General features: G+C 47.1%; 1 protein-coding gene across 2 annotated transcripts in view; it reads right to left on the bottom strand.

Annotated features, from left to right (window-relative positions):
- Positions 1-19,859, bottom strand: part of IL17RC (interleukin 17 receptor C) — a 249,876-nt gene that overhangs the window by 112,891 nt on the left and 117,126 nt on the right. For both annotated transcript variants that reach the window (XM_085624288.1, XM_085624289.1), the window contains 3 exons: positions 18,483-18,713; positions 16,765-16,895; positions 11,495-11,606 (listed from right to left, as the gene is read on the bottom strand). In XM_085624288.1, coding sequence (XP_085480414.1) covers positions 11,495-11,606; positions 16,765-16,895; positions 18,483-18,713 — 474 coding nt within the window. The remainder of the gene's footprint in view (positions 1-11,494; positions 11,607-16,764; positions 16,896-18,482; positions 18,714-19,859) is intronic.

The raw sequence follows: 19,859 nt of genomic DNA, 5'->3' as shown, positions 1-19,859 counted from the left end.
GCCTTGGTGGAGAGAGGAACTTCCACAAGAGTACCGGTACGACCAGGAGGGTTCCTGGTACTTTGGGGGACTACTGGATTGTGGCACCCATTTTTCCCTTCCACATCGTGGATCAGGCTCAGTGATAAGGGTTCTGCCCAATGCCTGATGTCCACAGGTTCTGTAATGCTGGTATGCATATTTGGTGGCATGAGATTTCCCTAAACCTGTGCACGTTCCAAGTATTTACTCTGGTGCACTGTGGATGATGGTGTTCAAATGTGTTTTTATGCATAATGCGTTGTGCTGAAAGGTGATCCTACCAGTAGTTACTGGTCAACCTGATGATGTTCTGACAGTGGCCAGATTGGCCTATGATTGATGTAATCCCTGTAAAGTCATGGCAAGTGCCCGGTGGCATGGTTACATATGTGCTGGTGTTCTAATGGATAATACAAAGGCCATTTTCATATAACCTTGTGTGGAGTTTCTTTTGTGGTGTGCCAAGTGTGTCACTGCTGAGTGAGTGTGTTGCGCAAACGCTTTACACATTGCCTCTGGGATAAGCCTGACTGCTCTGCCAAGCTGCCAAGGGGGTGAGCGGGGTTCTCTTCAGTGTGTAACTCCCTTGCCCTGACTCGAGTTGTGGCTTCTGCCTGGCTTAGGCACATGCCCTAGCCAACCAGAAATCCCATTTCTAACACTGGTTGTCAGCGGTGAAGATAGGACTTGCATTTGCGCAGTACCACAGTGACGCATGATTGCACTACAAACTCTACATTTGGACAAATCACGTGTTTTGGGATTCCTCCTGATTTTTTTTTGTTTGTTTTTCCTCAAATTATGATTTTGAATTGAGTACTCCTGCTTCAGCTCTTACGCCTAGGTCTCTTGTTTTTCACTTGTGTATTAAGTGCCTGGCCAAAATGGAATCTGCCTTTGTCCTAGGTGATCTGTTGACATACAGTCTGAAGTAGTTAGAGGGGTTCTGCAGGGAGAGGAAAATAGTAGTGACTGCAAAAGACACCCAGGTAGGCCTTCAGAAAGTCTTGTTCAAATGGCAAGAGGATGAATGGAAACATGAGTACTCTGAGTGGAAGGGTTCCCAGTCCGCTTACCAGGAGGGTGGTGGTTCTGACGGAGACCCTTGAGAGTCTGAAGAGGAGGAGGAAATCACTGGGCAGGGATGCCAGTAGGTGGTGAGGACCCCGCAGAGAGGGAGTCCCTTGCTGGGTCCAGTGCCGGGGATAGTGCCCCATCCCTTTCTCTGTCCCCAGAGTAGTTGGTGGACAGGAGGGAAGAAAGGGAGCAACAGGTGGCGTTGGAAAGGCTCAGATTGGAGCATGCCAAGGAGCTAGCAAAGCTGGTTGTGGAGGAGAGAAATGCTGATGTGGAGAGAGCCTTAGTTCAGGAGAGGATGGCGGAGGCAGAGAAGGCCTTCGCCAGAGAGAAGCTAGCTTGTGAGGATAGGTTGTCCGCTGAGTGTAGTTTCAGTTGTCTGGATTCACCGGTAAGGGTGGAGTCCAGTGGTGGCAGCAATGTAGAGTCCAGTGTAGGAAGTTCGACTCCCAGATCCCAGAGCGTGGTACCTAGTTCCCAGGAGGATGGTGTCACACCTGAAGGGTATAGGTTGAGGTTCAGGGGCAGTAGGAAACTGTCTAACCAGTCTTTGGGGGAGTTTGTGAACGAGTGTTGTGATGCACTGGAAGGATGGGTGATGGGTTGCACAGCAAACAATTTTTAAGGGCTGTTCAATCTGATAGTCAGAGAGCACATGTTCCGTTGTTATTTTCCAGGGCTAAGCCAAACACCTGTTGAAGTGTGAGTTCTCTGATCCCAGGGAACGTGCTCTGGAGGCAGACCTCTGGGTGAGTGCCAGAGGGTCTGGAAAAGAATTTGGGAGTGACCCTAAAAGGAGTGGCTCAGGCATTTCCCAACCGAGGGTGGTGGGAAAGGTTCTTAGTAGCCCAGATAGGCCCCGGTGTAGTGGGAGGGGTGTAGGGACTCACGTCCTGTCTCTGCGGAAAAGGAGTGAGAATGGGATGCGTCACAAGGTGCCTGAAACCCCGTCCGAAGGCCTGGGGGGTTCCCTAAGGGAACACCAGGTGGGAAGCCTAGGCTTTAATGGAAGGCCATCCAGTGAGAGGGATCTCCTAAAGTCAGGAGAACTTGGAGCGTCTGTAAGCAGCAGTCCACCAGTTCTGGTGTGTGGCGGTGCGACTCCTGAGTAGAGGGTGCAGAAGTCCAGATGGAGGGGTGAGAGGGGGATGCGGTCACCAGTGGGAGAACCAGTGGGTCAGGGGCCAGCCCTAAGGGTTGAGCCTTCTAGAAATGACCATGGTGACAACGCTTCTGGTTTGAGGGGTCTTTGCACACTGTCAGATGGGCAGGGGTCAGGAGATCAGCGCTAGGCAGACTGTCACGCAACACATGAGATATGTGCTACCCTTGGGGGGCATGAATGCTCCCCACGAAGTCCTGGCTTACCGGGCAAGTGCTCAGCCACAGGATGTAGTCCCTGGGTTGGGAGGCCAGGTTCAGGAGGCAATGCCTGACCTAGAGGGAAGGACATCTGTAAGCAGTATCCCTACCATTTTGTCTTCTGGGGGTACCACTCCAGGTGGGAGGGTGCAGAACTCTGGAAAGGGTGCAGGGAGAGGGAGTACTCACCTCTGGCCCTAGTTCAACCTGAGGGTTTGGTCCCTGGGTTGGGAGACCAGCTGCAGGGTAGAAATCCTGAACTTGTGAGAGAATTATGTGGGAGGGCTGATTCCAGTGCCCTGACGCTTTATGTTCTGAGGGTGCCTCTCCTAGGAGGAGAGTGTGGAACCCCAGAAGGAGGGGTGGGAGGGAGAGTCTCACCCGTGACCTCTGGTCAGCCTGATGGTGCAGACCCTGGGTTGAGAGATCAGTGGCAGAGTAGAACTGCACTGATGAGAGGTAAAGTGGAGCAAGGAAACTATGTACCTGGAGCTACGGCCCCCCACTCTGTAAGATGGCAAGGACCGGAGACCCCTGGATGGCCTGGGGCCTGGTCCTGGCAGAGGACAGCTAAGAAGTCCCAGTGGGGTAGCTTAGTTGGTCCTGGGAGCTTTGACGGAGGGATCCACATGGGTTCAGATTGGCGTAGAACTGGAGTCTACCCCTTCAGTTGCAGGCCCACGTCCATGTTCTATTGCCCCAAACAGGGAAGCCCATCAAGGTATTGATTGGTCTACCCTGGCTTTAGGCTGGAAGGGGGTTGTTTCGGACTTGGCCCTTTTTGCATGGTCATCCCAGAACTTTTTGCCATCCACCTGTATTTTTCTGACCTGTTGTTGGTAGTTTTAGGACTCTGGGCACTTTATCACTGCTGATCACTGCTAAAATGCATGTTCTCTCTATGGTAAACCTGGTAAGATTGGTATACACCTGTTTGGCATATTTAATTTACCTCTCAGTCCCTTATACAGTGGTATCTCGTATACCCAGGGACAGTAAATTAAATGCTACTGGTGGGCTTGCACTGCTGCTTGCGCCACCCACCAAAGTAGCCTTTCAAACCTGTTTCAGGCCTCTGCTACTGAAGGGCCTGCGTGTGCAGTTTACTGCCGCTGTGACATGGCACATAAAGTGGTTGCCACGTCTGTGACTCCCCTTTTACTACATATCAGTCACCCCTAAGTTAGGCCCTAGCTAGCCCTATGGGCAGGGTGCGGTGTAGGTAAAAGGTAGGACATGTGCCTTAACTGTGTGGCATGTCCTGGTGGTGACAAACAGCCTATTTGGTTTCTCACTGCTGTGAGGCCCCCCTCTCATAGGGATGCATTGGGGATTCCCTGATATGTGCTTCAGTGGTAATTCGTGACATGAGAGGGGTAGCGTGATCAAGTTTCGTATGTTTGGAATAGTGATGATAAATGCCGCTTATTGGTGTTTGCGGATTTATTATTACTAGTTTAGAAATGCCACTTTTAGATGTTGGCATTTCTGTGAGCTATCTGTCTTTGGTCCTCTGTTAGGATGTGTATTGACTGTCTGGTTTTGGAGTGACAGGGGCTGGGGAGGTGAAGTGGCTCCAGAGAGTCTGGATGAGTTAGCGCTAGGCTGAATAGGACTGGTCTGCTTTGGAGTGGTGGGAGGAGTAGCAACTAGCGGGGCCAGCCAGAGTTTGCAGCATTGCCCGGCCACGCCCCCAGAAGCCAGCGAGGACGCTGCGTCCGGAGTTGCTTTTCATTATGCCCACAGCGGGCCGGAGTGCGGCTGCATCAGGAGCAACGTAGATAGGAAGGCTCGCCAGTAACTGCCTTGCCCTGAGGGTTCGAGAGGAACGGGAGAGCTGAGGGGAAGCACCGCTCTCCCTCTCCCTCTCCCTCCCAGTAACGGCCGCCGGAAGACAAGCCAGGTGAGGAGCTGAATCCGCATCACCATACATGGCCAGTGTAGCAGCGGCCTTGGGTGGGAGCGGGCAGATACCGGTGTGACCCTTTGCCTCCAGCCCTACTATTAGGCAGAGGCATTTGTGGGTTTTTGGCCGCTCGTGGTAAACCTCGACGGAGGTTCCCGATTCTTGGTGGAGGGAGGAACTTCCACAAGAGTACCGGTACGACCAGGAGGGTTCCTGGTACTTTGGGGGACTACTGGATTGTGGCACCCATTTTTCCCTTCCACATCGTGGATCAGGCTCAGTGATAAGGGTTCTGCCCAATGCCTGATGTCCACGGGTTCTGTAATGCTGGTATGCATATTTGATGGCATGAGATGTCCCTAAACCTGTGCACGTTCCAAGTATTTACTCTGGTGCACTGTGGGTGATGGTGTTAAATGTGTTTTTATGCATAATGCGTTGTGCTGAAAGGTGATCCTTCCAGTAGTTACTGCTCAACCTGATGATGTTCTGACAGTGGCCAGATTGGCCTATGATTGGTGTAATCCCTGTAAAGTCATGGCAAGTGCCCGGTGGCACGGTTACATATGTGCTGGTGTTCTAATGGATAACACAAAGGCTATTTTTATATAACCTTGTGTGGAGTTTCTTTTGTAGTGTGCCTAGTGTGTTGCTGCTGTGAGTGTGTTGCGCAAACGCTTTACACATTGCCTCTGGGATCAGCAGGGGTTATCTTCAGTGTGCAACTCCCTTGCCCTGATTAGAGTGGTGGTTTCTGCCTGGCTTAGGCACATGCCCAACCAGAAATCCCATTTCTAACACATGTTTATAGTTTTTGGCAAATAACAGGAATTCTGTGTTGGTTGGGCTGAGTTTCAGATGGACGCTGAACATCCAGGGCTGGATGATGTGCTGGCGTGCAGTCAGTGTCCGAGGCATTGGGTGTCTGAAGCAGAGGAGACTTTTAAGCAGAGTTGTGTATCATCGGTATATTGGTGAATCTTGATGCTGGTATCTGTTAGATGTGCTTTCTTCCAGGTAGTGTTGTTATCCCTAGTGTATGCTTGACAGCTTGGATGGGGCAATGTGTCTCAGGACCTAGGTAGCAGGGATGCTACAGGGCAGCTGTGAGGACCACCTGTAGCCGCCTGGACCACACACGGGGCGAGCATTTGGTCAGGCAGCAGCTTAGTACGGCATTCCCCTGCCAGGCTGTGCACCTTTCCAACCACGCTATCCCCTCATGACATAGCTGAGGCTTGGGAGGAAAGTGCTCACATCTGGGGAGGAAGGCCAAGCTCCTTCAGTTAAGTCACTTCCACCTTTAAATACACAACAGCTCCAGGGGTCGCCCTCTCTGGGTGATCCTTTTCAGCCAAACACACTCTGCCACTTACCCTTATTGATATGTTTGCGATCGCTGATGTAATGCACGTGGTGGGAGGCCTTGTTTTCTCTTCTTCTGTGTTGCTGGTGGAGTTACAAGGCAACTACAAGGACTTTGATGCATATAACAACCACAAGAAAGCGCCATAGGGGTTTCACGCCAATACCCCAGGAGTCCTTCCAGCAGGGCCCGGGGATGAAAGTGACAGTGCCCTGTTATTATCCAAAAGGGGTACAGAGTTCCTCAAGTACTGGAGAGTAGAGATGAAGTAATCAGAGGACGGCCAGGGAAATTTCAGAGGACCGCCAGGGAAATTTCCTTTGGTGGAACTAATGCTCTCACACACCCAGCAAGCTAGGTGTCATGCTTCATCATATGAGCATTGCCCCTCGTCAAGTCGGCGCTGCAAACCTTGACGGGCTCCCGAAACCGGGGCTCTTTGTCGGGGATCTTTTGTTCCTGCCGAAATGTGCGTGGGTGTGAGGGGCCTAGTAGAAAAAATGTAGCAGAATGTGAAAATATATATATATAATATATATTGCCATATATGTCCTCCTGACATATATGGCAAGAAACATGTCGATCATTCTAGAGTAGAGCTTTACGTCTAGAACTTTATATTCTAGGACCTAGCCTCTCTACATCATTTTTAATAGGGTAGTCTACCTGTTGAATAAAAATAGCTTAGGACTGACTAACCCTTTTTACTTTATTTTCACATTCTGCTACATTTTTTCTACTAGGCCCCTCACACCCACGCACATTTCGGCAGGAACAAAAGATCCCCGACAAAGAGCCCCGGTTTCGGGAGCCCGTCAAGGATTGCAGCGCCGACTTGACGAGGGGCAATGCTCATATGATGAAGCATGACACCTAGCTTGCTGGGTGTGTGAGAGCATTAGTTCCACCAAAGGAAATTTCCCTGGCGGTCCTCTGAAATTTCCCTGGCCGTCCTCTGATTACTTCATCTCTACTCTCCAGTACTTGAGGAACTCTGTACCCCTTTTGGATATTGACTTGTGGGGCACGTACATTAGACCTCCTTAAATATAGCCCCCTGTCCCCCTTTTGGATTATTAGTGCCCTGTTATTCCCACAGTCAGTTGTAAACCTGAGCAACTGGTACTGCTTCGCCTCTCCATGTGAGTTCTTTTCCTGGACTATGGGGTCCAGATATGAGATGAACCCCCAAAGTTTCAGAAGCATATGTTATGTATTCCTTGATCCTCATTGGCTAATTCGGCGGGCAGACAGCTTAGGTAATATAGTCATTGGGTACCCTTTGATCGTCCGTAAGATAACCTGTAACCATTTCCTAACAAAAGTAAACCTTCAACATAACTTTTTTTAACACAAAGCTGGTGTGGTGTTCATCATCCCCTTGTGGCCTCCTCCTTTGCGTGCATTTATTCGGTGTAGTACAGTGTGGGTGCATCGGGAGGGTGGAATCAGCTCCAAGTAGAAGTGCATACATCTTTTACTAGTGTCTTTAACATTTGTTAAAGCCAATAGGCCTCTAAGAGTGGATTGCTATCATATTATATTACAGGCACAGACATGCGTTTGGTTACATGTAATCTCACAAGTTACCATGGTAGGTAAGGGGTTTGGTGTTGGTCATCCTCTCTGATGAGCTCTGGGAGGAGGATTTCACTGGGATGAGCTCTGTTAGTCCACGTTGAGAGAGGTTGTATGTTGTTTTGCAATGATATAACCGTATACCTCACGGTGGCCAGATAGGGCACACTTCAGTACGCCTTGGTTGTGTACAGTGCCAAGCTAATGTTAAAGGCTATAGGCCTGATCAGGCACGGGGAAACGTTATGTAAGAGTCCTTAGGTGTGATCTATTTGTAATGAAAAGTCAGGACAATGTAATTAAGCCAGACTTACTGTGAAAAGGCAACAGGCTTTTACAGGTGGGCTCTGATTACACTGCCCTGAAGCTTACAGAGAGGTATTTTGTAGCACAGAATCTCGCAGATTCCCAAGTTGCAGGTTTTTGGGGCTAGTTACCCCCCCCCCCCCCCCCCCGACACACCATAGGTACAGAAGCGTCGCACTGTGAGAATCCTCGTTTGGCCCTTTCAGGAGAGAGAGTAGTTTGCTTGGGCGCCTGTAAATGCGTGGACTTTTATGACTGTTTGCCGGATGCTGGCCTGTGGGAAAGCTGCATCTCAGTAGAGGGCCCTGAGCTGGTTATGGTGATAAACATATGACGTCAGCAGGCAGCGTGACTGGTTCACTAGGAAAGGTATTTCAGATGTCACCGGTCTGACCTGTTTATTAGGAAAGGTTGCGATAAAGGCAGTGGGCCTGACATATTTATTGTGAAAAACATTTCTTCAAGTCAATTTATTGTGAAAAGCATATGTTAAAGTCAATAGGCATGTTATTACTATGTTATTGCTATGTATTAAAGCCTACAAACAGCTATTTTGTTACATGACGTCTCACTGATCACCTTTGTAGTAATGGATGCTGTGGTTGTTCACCTCCTCTGACAAACCATGGGGGTAGAACGCTTGCGCTGCAATACTTCCTAGAATCGCTTCCGAAGGCTTTAATTGTCTTTAATTTTTAAATTTGTGTAGTTTATTACAGATGTGTCAGACGGTGGATGCAAGAATTAGTCAGTGGATGGATGAATGGATGCGTGAGTGCACAGGTGAGTGACAGCGTTCATGTATAATCGACTTATTGAGTGTCGAAACCCATTAATGGCTCAAAAGACACTTACATTCATAAGTCAAACCGATGGGCATTGCCAATGCTTGTCCTGTGTATGTGTGTCATTGCTTCCAGGTGAACGCTGACTTGGAAGGGGTTGTTCCAAGCAGCCTCTACCAGAGAGCAGGGGGTCTGTAAATGTGTTGTAGGGGATGTTAAGAGGACGAGAAGCATGCTTGTCCTTGAGGGAGAAAGCTCAGATGGTGAATGCTCCGTCACATCCCTCAATTTGGAGTGATTGCAGAATAATCAGTGGATTGTACTACTGAATATAAAACAGAGGCATATTGTAATATGAAAATATTTAGTACCAAAATATTGAAAGGTAAGTGCATGTGGAGTAAGTATAGATTAGTATTCCTAACTCCACCTCAATGTACCTTGAACATTCACTTATACATCGTAAAGGTACAAGTATGTGGAGTTAAGTATGGAAAATCTATACTTACTCATGTTTTGATATTTCAATGTAGATCTTTTGCCCTTGATATTTCTATAGCACGATATTCTGTCTTTGACATACAGTGGTCATTTTCTTGTTGCCGAGATCAGTGAATTTAAAAGCACTGGGCAAGTGCAAGAGAGAGAGTACAGAGGGGCATCTCCAAATATTGAATGGGAGCGCGCGGGTTGCAGAACACACACATTGAATGTGGGCGTGAGAAGAGTGAGTAAAAAAAGGAATTGAGGCCCTGATGTATTTTTATGCAGTCTCCATTTATTGAAATGCCATTAAATAGTTCATGATTTAAGTTCCTCCATATATATTGAAACGGGCTTTGACCTCTGTCTTCGCGAAGCCATTGAAGGAATGGGTCTGGATTCACGGTAGTGTCTGAACAGTGTTTTGCTGCTGGCATTTCATTTCTATTCCTCCCAGGTCTGTCCATAGCTGGGCAGGTTTTGCTAATGTCTGGAAATCTTTCATTTTCATAAAAAATGCTGAAAGTGATCCTGAACTCCACCAGCTTCTGTATGTTGTGCTACCCAATCACATATCAGCACACACCTGCTTACAAATACCCTCTTTCTGCGCATGCGCTCTCCTCGTGCATACACGTCTGTCCTGCTGTGCCATGGGGAACTCACAAGTGTCCAAAGCCAAGGCTCCCACTTTCACAAGTGCCTTTTGAATATTTCAATGGCTGATGTCACCAGGGGAAATTTCACTGCATATTTGTGCCAATGTTGTTAATTGATAGTTACGGAAACACTATTCATTATTTTAGTAATTTTTCCAAACTACACCTTGATCACCCCATCCAAAGACCAAGACTCGGTGCTGTGTCTACAATGTGTATGGAGAAGGGTCGACCCTCAAAGAAGCAGCTAAGGACCCCAGTCACCTGGAGGACACCCCCCCTCCCCCCCTTCCCACAAACATTCATTCTCCAGGGAAAGGACGTTGGAGCAAACACTTCCCAACACCCAACCCTAGTTTTCCTTCTCAACCAGTATCACATCGAAGCAGTGTTGGGGTGCAGGAACTGGAGGAAATGCCAGACACCCAAATAGGGGAAATGCCTCCAATATTCCTCTACCATCGAAATCACGGGGGGTGACTTAAAGAGAGCCCCGCCCACCCGACGCCCATGCTCCTGCCATGACACCTTTCCATCATAGGGTGACCGGTGTCCCCCAACTCCTCCATGATTCGACCAGGACCTGCAGACTACCTCAAAATGGAGGCTAGTCTTGAGTTCAGCAATCTGCACTCAAGCCTCAAAAAGAACATGCCTCCGCGTGCTCGCTTCGCTTTTCTTAAATTGCCCCCCCCCCTCCCCGCATTACTGTACTTGGGTTCGACTGACCGGCTTTCTCGTCCGTGCTTTGTCGTTTCATCTTTCCTCCCCTCTTTTCTTTCGGCCCTTCATCCCTTCCCTTTCCTCTTTCGCTAGCTTGTTTTCTTACTCCTCTCTTTCTTTTCTCCTTTCCTTATAAATTTAGATTGTTTCTTATTGGTGCATGTATTCCAATCAACATCTGTATCTCAGCATGGATCCATGCCTGGCCTGCATGTCACTGTATTCGCTGTTATTTTTCAGTACTTATGCCAATAAAAATAATTGCTACGCAAAAAAATGGCCCTAAAAGTTCCATAATTCACAATTTTACCAATAAAGTTCTCTATGTATTTAACCTGCAGACCAAACCGACGGCTCCCCAGCGGACGGGGCACCAGTGCCCTCACAGTCAGAATCACACTGAAGACACTAAGGGGCACATGCATCAAGGGAGGCAATTGCGATTCCTTAATTGCGATTATTATGGAGTCGCAAATATGGAATCGCAATCGCCTATGCCTATGCATGTAGGTTTCACTGAAATATTAGCGATTCCTACCTATTCCTTAATTGCGATTCGCAATTAAGGATTGGCTTCCCATTCATTCCGATGGGCCTCGAGGGCCACAGGAATGAACTGGAATTGCATGCGCAAATTGCGAGTACCAAATAAGTACTCGCAAATTGCGCATGTAATATTCAAGGGTGCTAGGGAGCCAAAAGCCCCCCTGATGCACACCCGAAATTGGCATGTGTGCACCTGTGGCACACACACACATGCCCCTGCGCCACGTGGCACTTTGTAAAATGCACTTTCATGCATTTTTCAAAGTTTTGGCAAATTACCATCAACTTTGTTAATGGCAATTAGCATTTCCTAAATGTGAAGTCGCATTTAGGAAAAGCTTGTTGCATCCCAAACAGGAAATCACAATTTGCGATTCCCGAAATGCATTCGCAATTTAGGTAATCTCAAATTCTGCGATTACCTATTTTGCAAATTTGCATTTGGGTGGATGCATCCCAAATGCCAAAATACCGGTCGCAAAGGGACTGATTCTGCGAATCGGCCCATTTGCGAGCGGTATTTTAGTTGATGCATGTGCCCCGAAGACATTCAGATTTTCACAACGTGCGTATATTTGATTTCATGAGTTCATTATTACCACAACATTACAGTCCCCATGACTACATCTTATGCTATGTAATGTCTACCTTCAGGTGCCTGGCACTGCGGCGCGACCCTCACCTGGCACCTCGTGGGTGTGGAGCAGCACCTCGCTGTAGCGGGGGGCTGTGTAGGCCTTGATGGTCAGCGACCCTTTGGGAGGTGCAGTGAAGCAGTCAAAGGTCACAGTGCCCTAGGAAGAAGCAGGAAGGCAGCCCTGTGAGATGCAGCAAGGAAATGTGGCACAACAACGCATACTCCTGCCAGGGAAGAGAGTGCAGGCACCTACTGTGAGTGCCTACTCCTAGAAACACATACCATACAGTAACACTGACATTGCAAGAATCAGTTGTTCTCAGTGTAATGCCTGTAACACTCTGTGCCAGGGTTGTGGTGTTACGGAGCATGGTGATGTCACAGGAGGCGTGCCAAAGATGAACTCGCCTGGCGCCAGTTATCAAAGCTACATCTGGTATAAGAGCAGACTAGATGCTAGCTATTACAGGCTACCTCTGATGTAAGAGCTGGCCAGATACTAGTTATTACAGGCTACCTCTGATGTACGAACTGGCAAGATACTAGTTATTACACGCTACCTCTGATGTAAGAGCTGGCCAAATATTAGTTATTACAGGCTACCTCTGATGTAAGAGCTGGCTAGATGCTGGTTATTACAGGCCACCTCTGATGTAAGAGCTGGCCAGATACTAGTTATTACAGGCTATCTCTGATGTAAGAGATGGCCAGATACTAGTTATTACAGGCTACCCCTGATGTAAGAGCTGGCCAGATGCTAGTTATTACAGGCTACCTCTGATGTAAGAGCTGGCTAGATGCTAGTTATTACAGGCTACCTCTGATGTAAGAGCTGGCTAGATGCTGGTTATTACATTCCACCTCTGATGTAAGAGCTGGCCAGATACTAGTTATTACAAGCTATCTCTGATGTAAGAGATGGCCAGATACTAGTTATTACAGGCTACCCCTGATGTAAGAGCTGGCCAGATGCTAGTTATTACAGGCTACCTCAGATGTAAGAGCTGGCTAGATGCTAGTTATTACAGGCTACCTCTGATGTAAGAGCTGGCCAGATGTTAGTTATTACAGGCTACCTGTGATGGAGAGCTGGCAAGATTCTAGTTATTACAGATTACCTCTTATTACAGGCTACCGCTGATGTAAGAGCTGGCCAGATACTAGTTATTACAGGCTACCTCTGATGTAAGAGCTGGCCAGATGCTAATTATTACAGGCTACCTCTGATGTAAGAGCTGGCTAGAGGCTAGTTATTACAGGCTACCTCTGATGTAAGAGCTGGCCAGATACTAGTTATTACAGGCTACTTCTGATGTAAGAGCTGGCAAAATACTAGTTATTACAGGCTACCTCTGATGTAAGAGCTGGCAAAATATTAGTTATTACAGATTAGCTTTTATGACAGGCTACCACTGATGTAAGAGCTGGCTAGATGCTAGTTATTACAGGCTACCTCTGATGTAAGAGCTGGCCAGATACTAGTTATTACAGGCTACCTCTGATGTAAGAGCTGGCTCAATGCTAGTTATTACAGGTTACTTCTTATTACAGGCTACCTCTTATGTAAGAGCTGGCTAGATGCTAGTTATTACAGGCTACCTCTGATGTAAGAGCTGGCAAGATACTAGTTATTTCATTCAACCTCTGAAGCCAGAGCAGGCTGGATGCTAGTTATTAAAGGCTACCTCTGATGTAAGAGCTGGCCATATACTAGTTATTACAGGCTACCTCTGATGTAAGAGCTTGCTAGATGCTAGTTATTACAGACTACCTCTTATTACAGGCTACCTCATGTGTAAGAGCTGGCCAGATACTAGTTATTACAGGCGACCTCTGAAGTAAGAGCTGGCTAGATACTTGGTATTACATGCTACTTCTGAACACAGAGCAGGCCAGATACTCGTTATTATATGCAACCTCTGATATAAGAGCTTGATAGATGGCCAGACACTGGTTATTATAAGCTACATCTGATGTAGAGCTGGGCAGATACTAGTTATTACAGGCTACCTCTGATGTAAGAGCTGGCCAGATACTAGTTATTAGAAGCTACCTCTAATGTAAGAGCTGGCCAGATGCTAGCTATTACAGGCCACCTCTGATGTAAGAGCTGGCCATATAGTAGCTATTACAGGCTACCTCTGGTGTAGGAGCTGGCCAGATACTAGTTATTACAGGCTACCTCTAATGTAAGAGCTGGCCATATACTAGTTATTACAGGTTACCTCTGATGTAAGAGCTGGCCAGATACTAGTTATTACAGGCTATCTCTGATGTAAGAGATGGCCAGATACTAGTTATTACAGGCTACCCCTGATGTAAGAGCTGGCCAGATGCTAGTTATTACAGGCTACCTCTGATGTAAGAGCTAGACAGATACTAGTTATTACAGGCTACCTCTGATGTAATAGCTGGCTAGATGCTAGTTATTACAGACTACTTCTTATTACAGGCTACTGCTAATGTAAGAGCTGGCTAGATGCTAGTTATTACAGGCTACCTCTGATGTAAGAGCTGACCAGATACTAGTTATTACAGGCTACCTCTGATGTAAGAGCTGGCTAGATGCTAGTTATTGCAGGCTACCTCTGAACACAGAGCAGGCCAGATACTAGTTATTATATGCAACCTCTGATGTAAGAGATCGCTAGATGGCCAGACTCTAATTGTTACAAGCTACATCTGATGTAGGAGCTGGCCAGATACTAGTTATTACAGGCTACCTCTGATGTAAGAGCTGGCCACATACTAGTTAATACAGGCTACCTATAATGTAAGAGCTGCCAGATACTAGTATTACAGGCTACCTCTAATGTAAGAGCTGGCCAGATACTAGTTATTACAGGCTACCTCTGATGTATGAGCTGGCCGGATACTCGTTACTTATTATAGGCTACCTCTGATGTAAGAACTGGCCAGATACTAGTTATTACAGGCTACCTCTGATGTAAGAGCTGGCCAGATACTAGTTATTACCAGCTACCGCTGATGTATGAGCTTGGCAGATACTAGTTATTACAGGCCACCTCTGATGTAGGAGCTGGCCAGGTACTAGTTATTACAGGCCACCTCTCATATATGAGCTGGCCAGATACTAGTTATTACAGTTTGCCTCTGATGTAAGAGCTGGCCAGGTACTGGTTACTACAGGCTACCACTGATGTAAGAGCGGGTCAGATACTAGTTATTTCATGCAAACTCTGATGTAAGAGCTGGCCAGATACTACGTATTATAGGCTACCACTGATGTAAGAGCTGGTCAGTTACTAGTTATTACAGGCTACCTCTGATGTCAGAGCAGGGCAGATACTAGATATTACATGTAACGTCTGATGTATGAGTTAGCCAGATACAGGCTACCTCTGATGTCACAGCTGGTCAGAGACCAGCTATTAAAGGCTACAGTTAATTTGTGAACTTGACGGATACTATTTTTAATTGGCTACTGCTAATGCATGATCTGGCCAGATTCTAATAGCTGAACTGGCCAGGTACTAGTTACTGCAGCCTACCTCTGTCTGACCAAGGCTGGTACCAGCTATTACAGGCTACCACAGGAAATGGCCGGACCAATGCGGGCTCAGCCAAGTGTGTCTGACCAACGCAAGCATACCCACGCTTGCCTTAACCACGCATATGCCTTAACAAAGCATATGCTTGGTTAAGGCAATGACCAGTCTAGTTGCTGTGCGGATGGGTGGAAGAGGAAGAAAGGAAGACAAAGGACGATTGGGAATCAGGAGAGGACGTGGTAAGGTAAGTGGGGCTGGGACTTGGGGGGTCGTTTTTCGGTATGGGGTAGGTTTTAGGACTCAGGAGAGGGTGGGGGTTGTTTGTAGTGTAGGGAGCAGTTTTAGGGCCCAGGGCCGGGGGACTGCGGTCTGGGTAGTTAGTAGCTGTAGGGGACAGTTGTTAGGGTTGAGGGTGGGAGGCTGGGGTCGGGGTAATTTTCAGGGTGGGGCAGTTTTTAGGGCAGGGTGGGGGAAAAGGGACAGTTCACAGGTCAGGGGCAGTATTAGGCCTCTGGGTGGGAGGTGCTGGGTTGGGGTAGTTCAGGGATGTTGGGACCCATTTTTCGGGCTCTGGGCAGGTGGCTGGGATCTGGGTAGTTTCTGGGGCATGGGATTTATTTTTAGGGCTCAGGGCAGGTGTAAACGGAACAGTTTAGATTGTCGGGGACAGTTTTAGATCTCAGGGCGTGGGACGGGACAGTGTCAGGGTAGTTTAGGGATGTAGTGGAGAATTTTTAGGGCTCAGGGTCTGGGTCGGGGTAGTTATTGGGGCGTGGGTTTATTTTTTAAGGTGAACACAAGAAAGTACGAAGTTCCTCAGTGGATCATCAAAGAGAAAAATTTGAATCAATTTGGATTTATTTGTTAGGGCTCAAGGCAGAGGGAAAAGGGACAGTCTACAGGGCAGGGTGATGTTCGTTTCTTTAACACGCATGTCCCTTTACCCATCATGTCTTCACCACAAAATTGTGTGGTAAAGGCATGAACGTTAAAGACGCGGTCGTGGAAGAGACTGCGTGGTACAATGTTGCGTTGTGCCATCATACAGCCGGCTACCACTAATGTCTGAAGTGGCCAGATACCAGTCTCTGAACTGGCTAGAGATCAGCTCTTACAAGCTACTGCTAACATGTGAACTGGCCAGATACTAGCTGTTTGTTGACTATTACAAGTAGCAGCAGTGGAGTCATTTATTACACACTACCTCTAATGTCTGAACTGTCAGGTACTACTGACTACAGCCTACCTCTGACGTCTGAACTGTCAGGTACTACTTACTACGGCCTACCTCTAATATCTGAACTGTCAGGTACTACTTACTACAGCCTACCTCTAATGTCTGAACTGTCAGGTACTACTTACTACAGCCTACCTCTAATGTCTGAACTGTCAGGTACTACTTACTACAGCCTACCTCTAATGTCTGAACTGTCAGGTACTACTTACTACAGCCTACCTCTAATGTCTGAACTAGCCAGAGACCAGCTATTACAGGTTATCACTAATGTCTGAACAGGCCAGGTATCAGTTATTACAGGCTAACCCGGAGTGACTTAAGTTACTTCAGGCACTGTCTTGGGTCAGACTGAGACTGTTCTATAAAATAAAGTTTGTAAGTTTATTTAAAAGGGTTTCATGTATTCTACAGAGAGTAGTGTGAAGTGTGAGCTTGCGGATAGATTAGATTAGGTAGATAAAACCAGTTTATTTTAATGTGTGATTCAGAGCTGAGCTTTCAAGAAAGTGGGGAAGTGGATAACAGGATTCTGCCAGTGATACCAGTGATCTCCACCACCCACTTACCTTCACCTGCAGGTCAGGGCTCTTCTGTGCAAAGGACCAGGGCACCATCACTTCCACCTCCACCTCCATACACTCCTCTGTGTAAAAATACATATGCACCAGAAAGAGACTGGTCCGCATGTATTGGGAGCCTGCAAGCAGAGAGCACACAAAGGGGTGAGTGCAGAGGGAAAGCGTCTGTCGGTCAGTCGGCCAGAGTGGCAGGCCACCGTGGCAGGCCACCGTGGAGAACAGTGAAGAGCTGCCTGTGTGCGAAGCTGTAACATTTAAAAAAAAAAACAAGCACTGGCAAAGCCAATACATCTGGCCATTGAAATTGTAAAATTGTTTTTGGTTCTTTTTATTACAAGGAAAAGGAATATGCCAGAAGGAATTGGCAAACATATAAAATTAAAGGAGTGGGCTAGCAGCCTAAACTCTCAAGTCCTGGCACTGGAGCAAACTCCTTTTCAGGGGACTGAGTACATGTGATCAGGAAAAAATCTGTCACTCACAGTGCAAGACAACCAATGGAAGAAGTGAGCTGACCCAGTGTCCCACACTGTGTGCTGTTATGAGCAGAAGCAAACTGTGAATGACACTAGAACATACCAACGCACACAACAAGGCCCAATGACAGTCCCAGTGTGTGTGTAAATACACACACACAAACACACACACACACACACACACACACACATATATATATATATATATATATATATATATATATATATATATATATATATATATATATACACACACACATATATGTATGTATCGCTGCTATGAGTTTTATCATGATGATGGTGGCGAATTAGAACTATTTCTAAGAAGGTGTGATGACTCCTGGCAAAAATATATTAAATTGGCACCTCATTGGGAAGTGGGCGACGTGTGAGATCATCAGGTTGACACACAATTCTGCCACTTTGAAATGTGTGCAAATGCACTAGTAAATACCACAATTCACACGTGCCCCAGCAGCTCCTGGTAAGAGGAGACCAGAATGTCAATGATGTAGTAAACCATGTGGCATGTTCTGTCCTGAATTTTATCTTTCACTGTATTGTGAATCGTGCATTCATTAATCATGCGCATTTTACGATCTTTTCCTGGCGCGGATCAGATTTAAATGTGGGAAATAAATCTGTGAATTTGGTCCAGTGTATTTTGTGCAGTTCTGGCACCAACACCTCCAGGACAGTCCATTGCTGTCTCCTCGAGGCTAAGATAAATCCCAAAGCCAGACAAAAACAAGCATCTGCAGTGCAATAGGTCTTGCATTTACGCAGGTTTGATCTACTGGCATTGTAAATGGCGATGCCTTTTATTTATGTTTTGGTTTTTAAAACATAAATAAAAGGCATTGTCATTTACAATGCCAATAGCTTAAACTCTTGCAAATGCGAGACCTATTGCATTCCAAATGCTTGAAGGCATCGCTGAGTTGCCCCTTCTGTCTCCCTTGGCCCCTGAAGAGCTCCCCGTTTGGTACGGGTTAAATAAACAAGCCGGTAGGCAGAACTGCGCACGAGAGACCCTTCTGCAGTAAGAGAAACTCTTTAAAGAAAATCGTACTTACAGACTAAAGAAAACGTACCATGTATACCAACCGAAGTAAAAGGGCCAGTCCTCAGGAGAGGTTACAAATGAAGACAAGGTGGGACTAAGGAGGGACTAAGATCATTCACAAAATGGGAGTGTGAGGGTGGAGGGAGAGGAGGTGAAATGCTTACCGTTATGAAGTGTATACAAAAGGTGAGATGATTCCGCTGTAAGGTCATCATACTCTTCTTCCCATGCCTCCATCTCCAGTTCTTCAGTAGAATTGTCCTCTTCAAAACCAATCGAACTATAAGTAGAGTTGTCAAAGGTCTCCGCTGAGTCATCACTGGTCTCCGCTGAGTCATCACTGGTCTTCACTGAGTCGTCACTGGTCTTCGCTGAGTCGTCACTGGTCTCCGCTCCTAAACAAAGGCATCAGAAGACACTGGTACAGAAAGTTGTCTTCTGCTGTCGATAGAACTTTGCAGCGGCATTGACCCATCCCATGCGGAGCCATCGGGGTCTCCTCCTCGGCCCTGGTACTAGTGTCAGTGGTGGGACTGTGTGTGAGCTCTACTCGTCAAGAGGCTGGTTATTGTCTCACCGGTGAAGCCTTTGGGGCTTCAAAGCCTCCTTGAAAAGGAATGACTTAAAATTCAGAAACAGTTGAATATAATCATTACATACATGACAAACTGGTCTCTTGGTTATGAGCACTTTAATGAACATCTTGCATACGTGTAAGTTTGGTGGAAATCTGAACCCTCCAGCCCTAACCTTTCAACAGCTAAGATTACATGCAAGTTGTGGACAAGGCGTGTGCTCTGCAGCTCATGGACTGGATAAGGTATGACATTAGTGGGTTACATTTACCTGAGAGTTGGGCACTAGGCATAACTCTGGAACTTCTCCAAAGTGCTGCGGGTGATTATTAACAGTGAAGTCTCTGGAGATGCCCCTCAGGAGCCCTCACTAAAGATCTTGGGGCCTGATTTCCATCTTGGCAGGACCACGACAGAGTGGGCTTTTTTGGCAGTCTTCCCTCCCCCTGCCCTAGCGGTCCGCCCTCCCAATTCAGATGCCGGCTGGCAATGGGAGAGAAAACCGCTGCGGTCCCGCTGATTCTGTCAGGACTTCACTCCCCACCCCTATGGCGGGATGGGCTGCAGCAGGCGGTGGAGGGAATCCAGCCAGGATTTCCACCATCCAGATGAAGATGTGGGGTCTTTCGAAGGGAATTCCGGCATGAATCCCACCTACTTGCAGTTGGTATAATGGGCGAAAAAGGGGTACAGCCTGCGATTTCATACTCTTCTCTTTCCTCCAGGTCCCCGCTTGCCTACTGCACCTTGACCGCGACAGATCAGTACCCCGTTTTGATAGACCTGAAGGTAGGTGTTCATGGTGTGTACGTGTATACATTGCATGGTGTGTGTAGCTTGGTGGGGTCCAATGCAGAATGTACAAAGTCTGCTCACTACACATAACCTACATATACATATGTAGATCTACACAACATATATGTGTTTTACCTAAGTAAAAAAAGATTACTTACCTGTCTCCTCACC

Source organism: Triturus cristatus, chromosome 9, assembly GCF_964204655.1.
Source record: "Triturus cristatus chromosome 9, aTriCri1.1, whole genome shotgun sequence".
Lineage (NCBI taxonomy): Eukaryota > Metazoa > Chordata > Amphibia > Caudata > Salamandridae > Triturus > Triturus cristatus.
The sequence above is the reverse complement of the archived record's forward strand: the minus strand, read 5'-3'. Positions and strand labels throughout refer to the sequence as shown.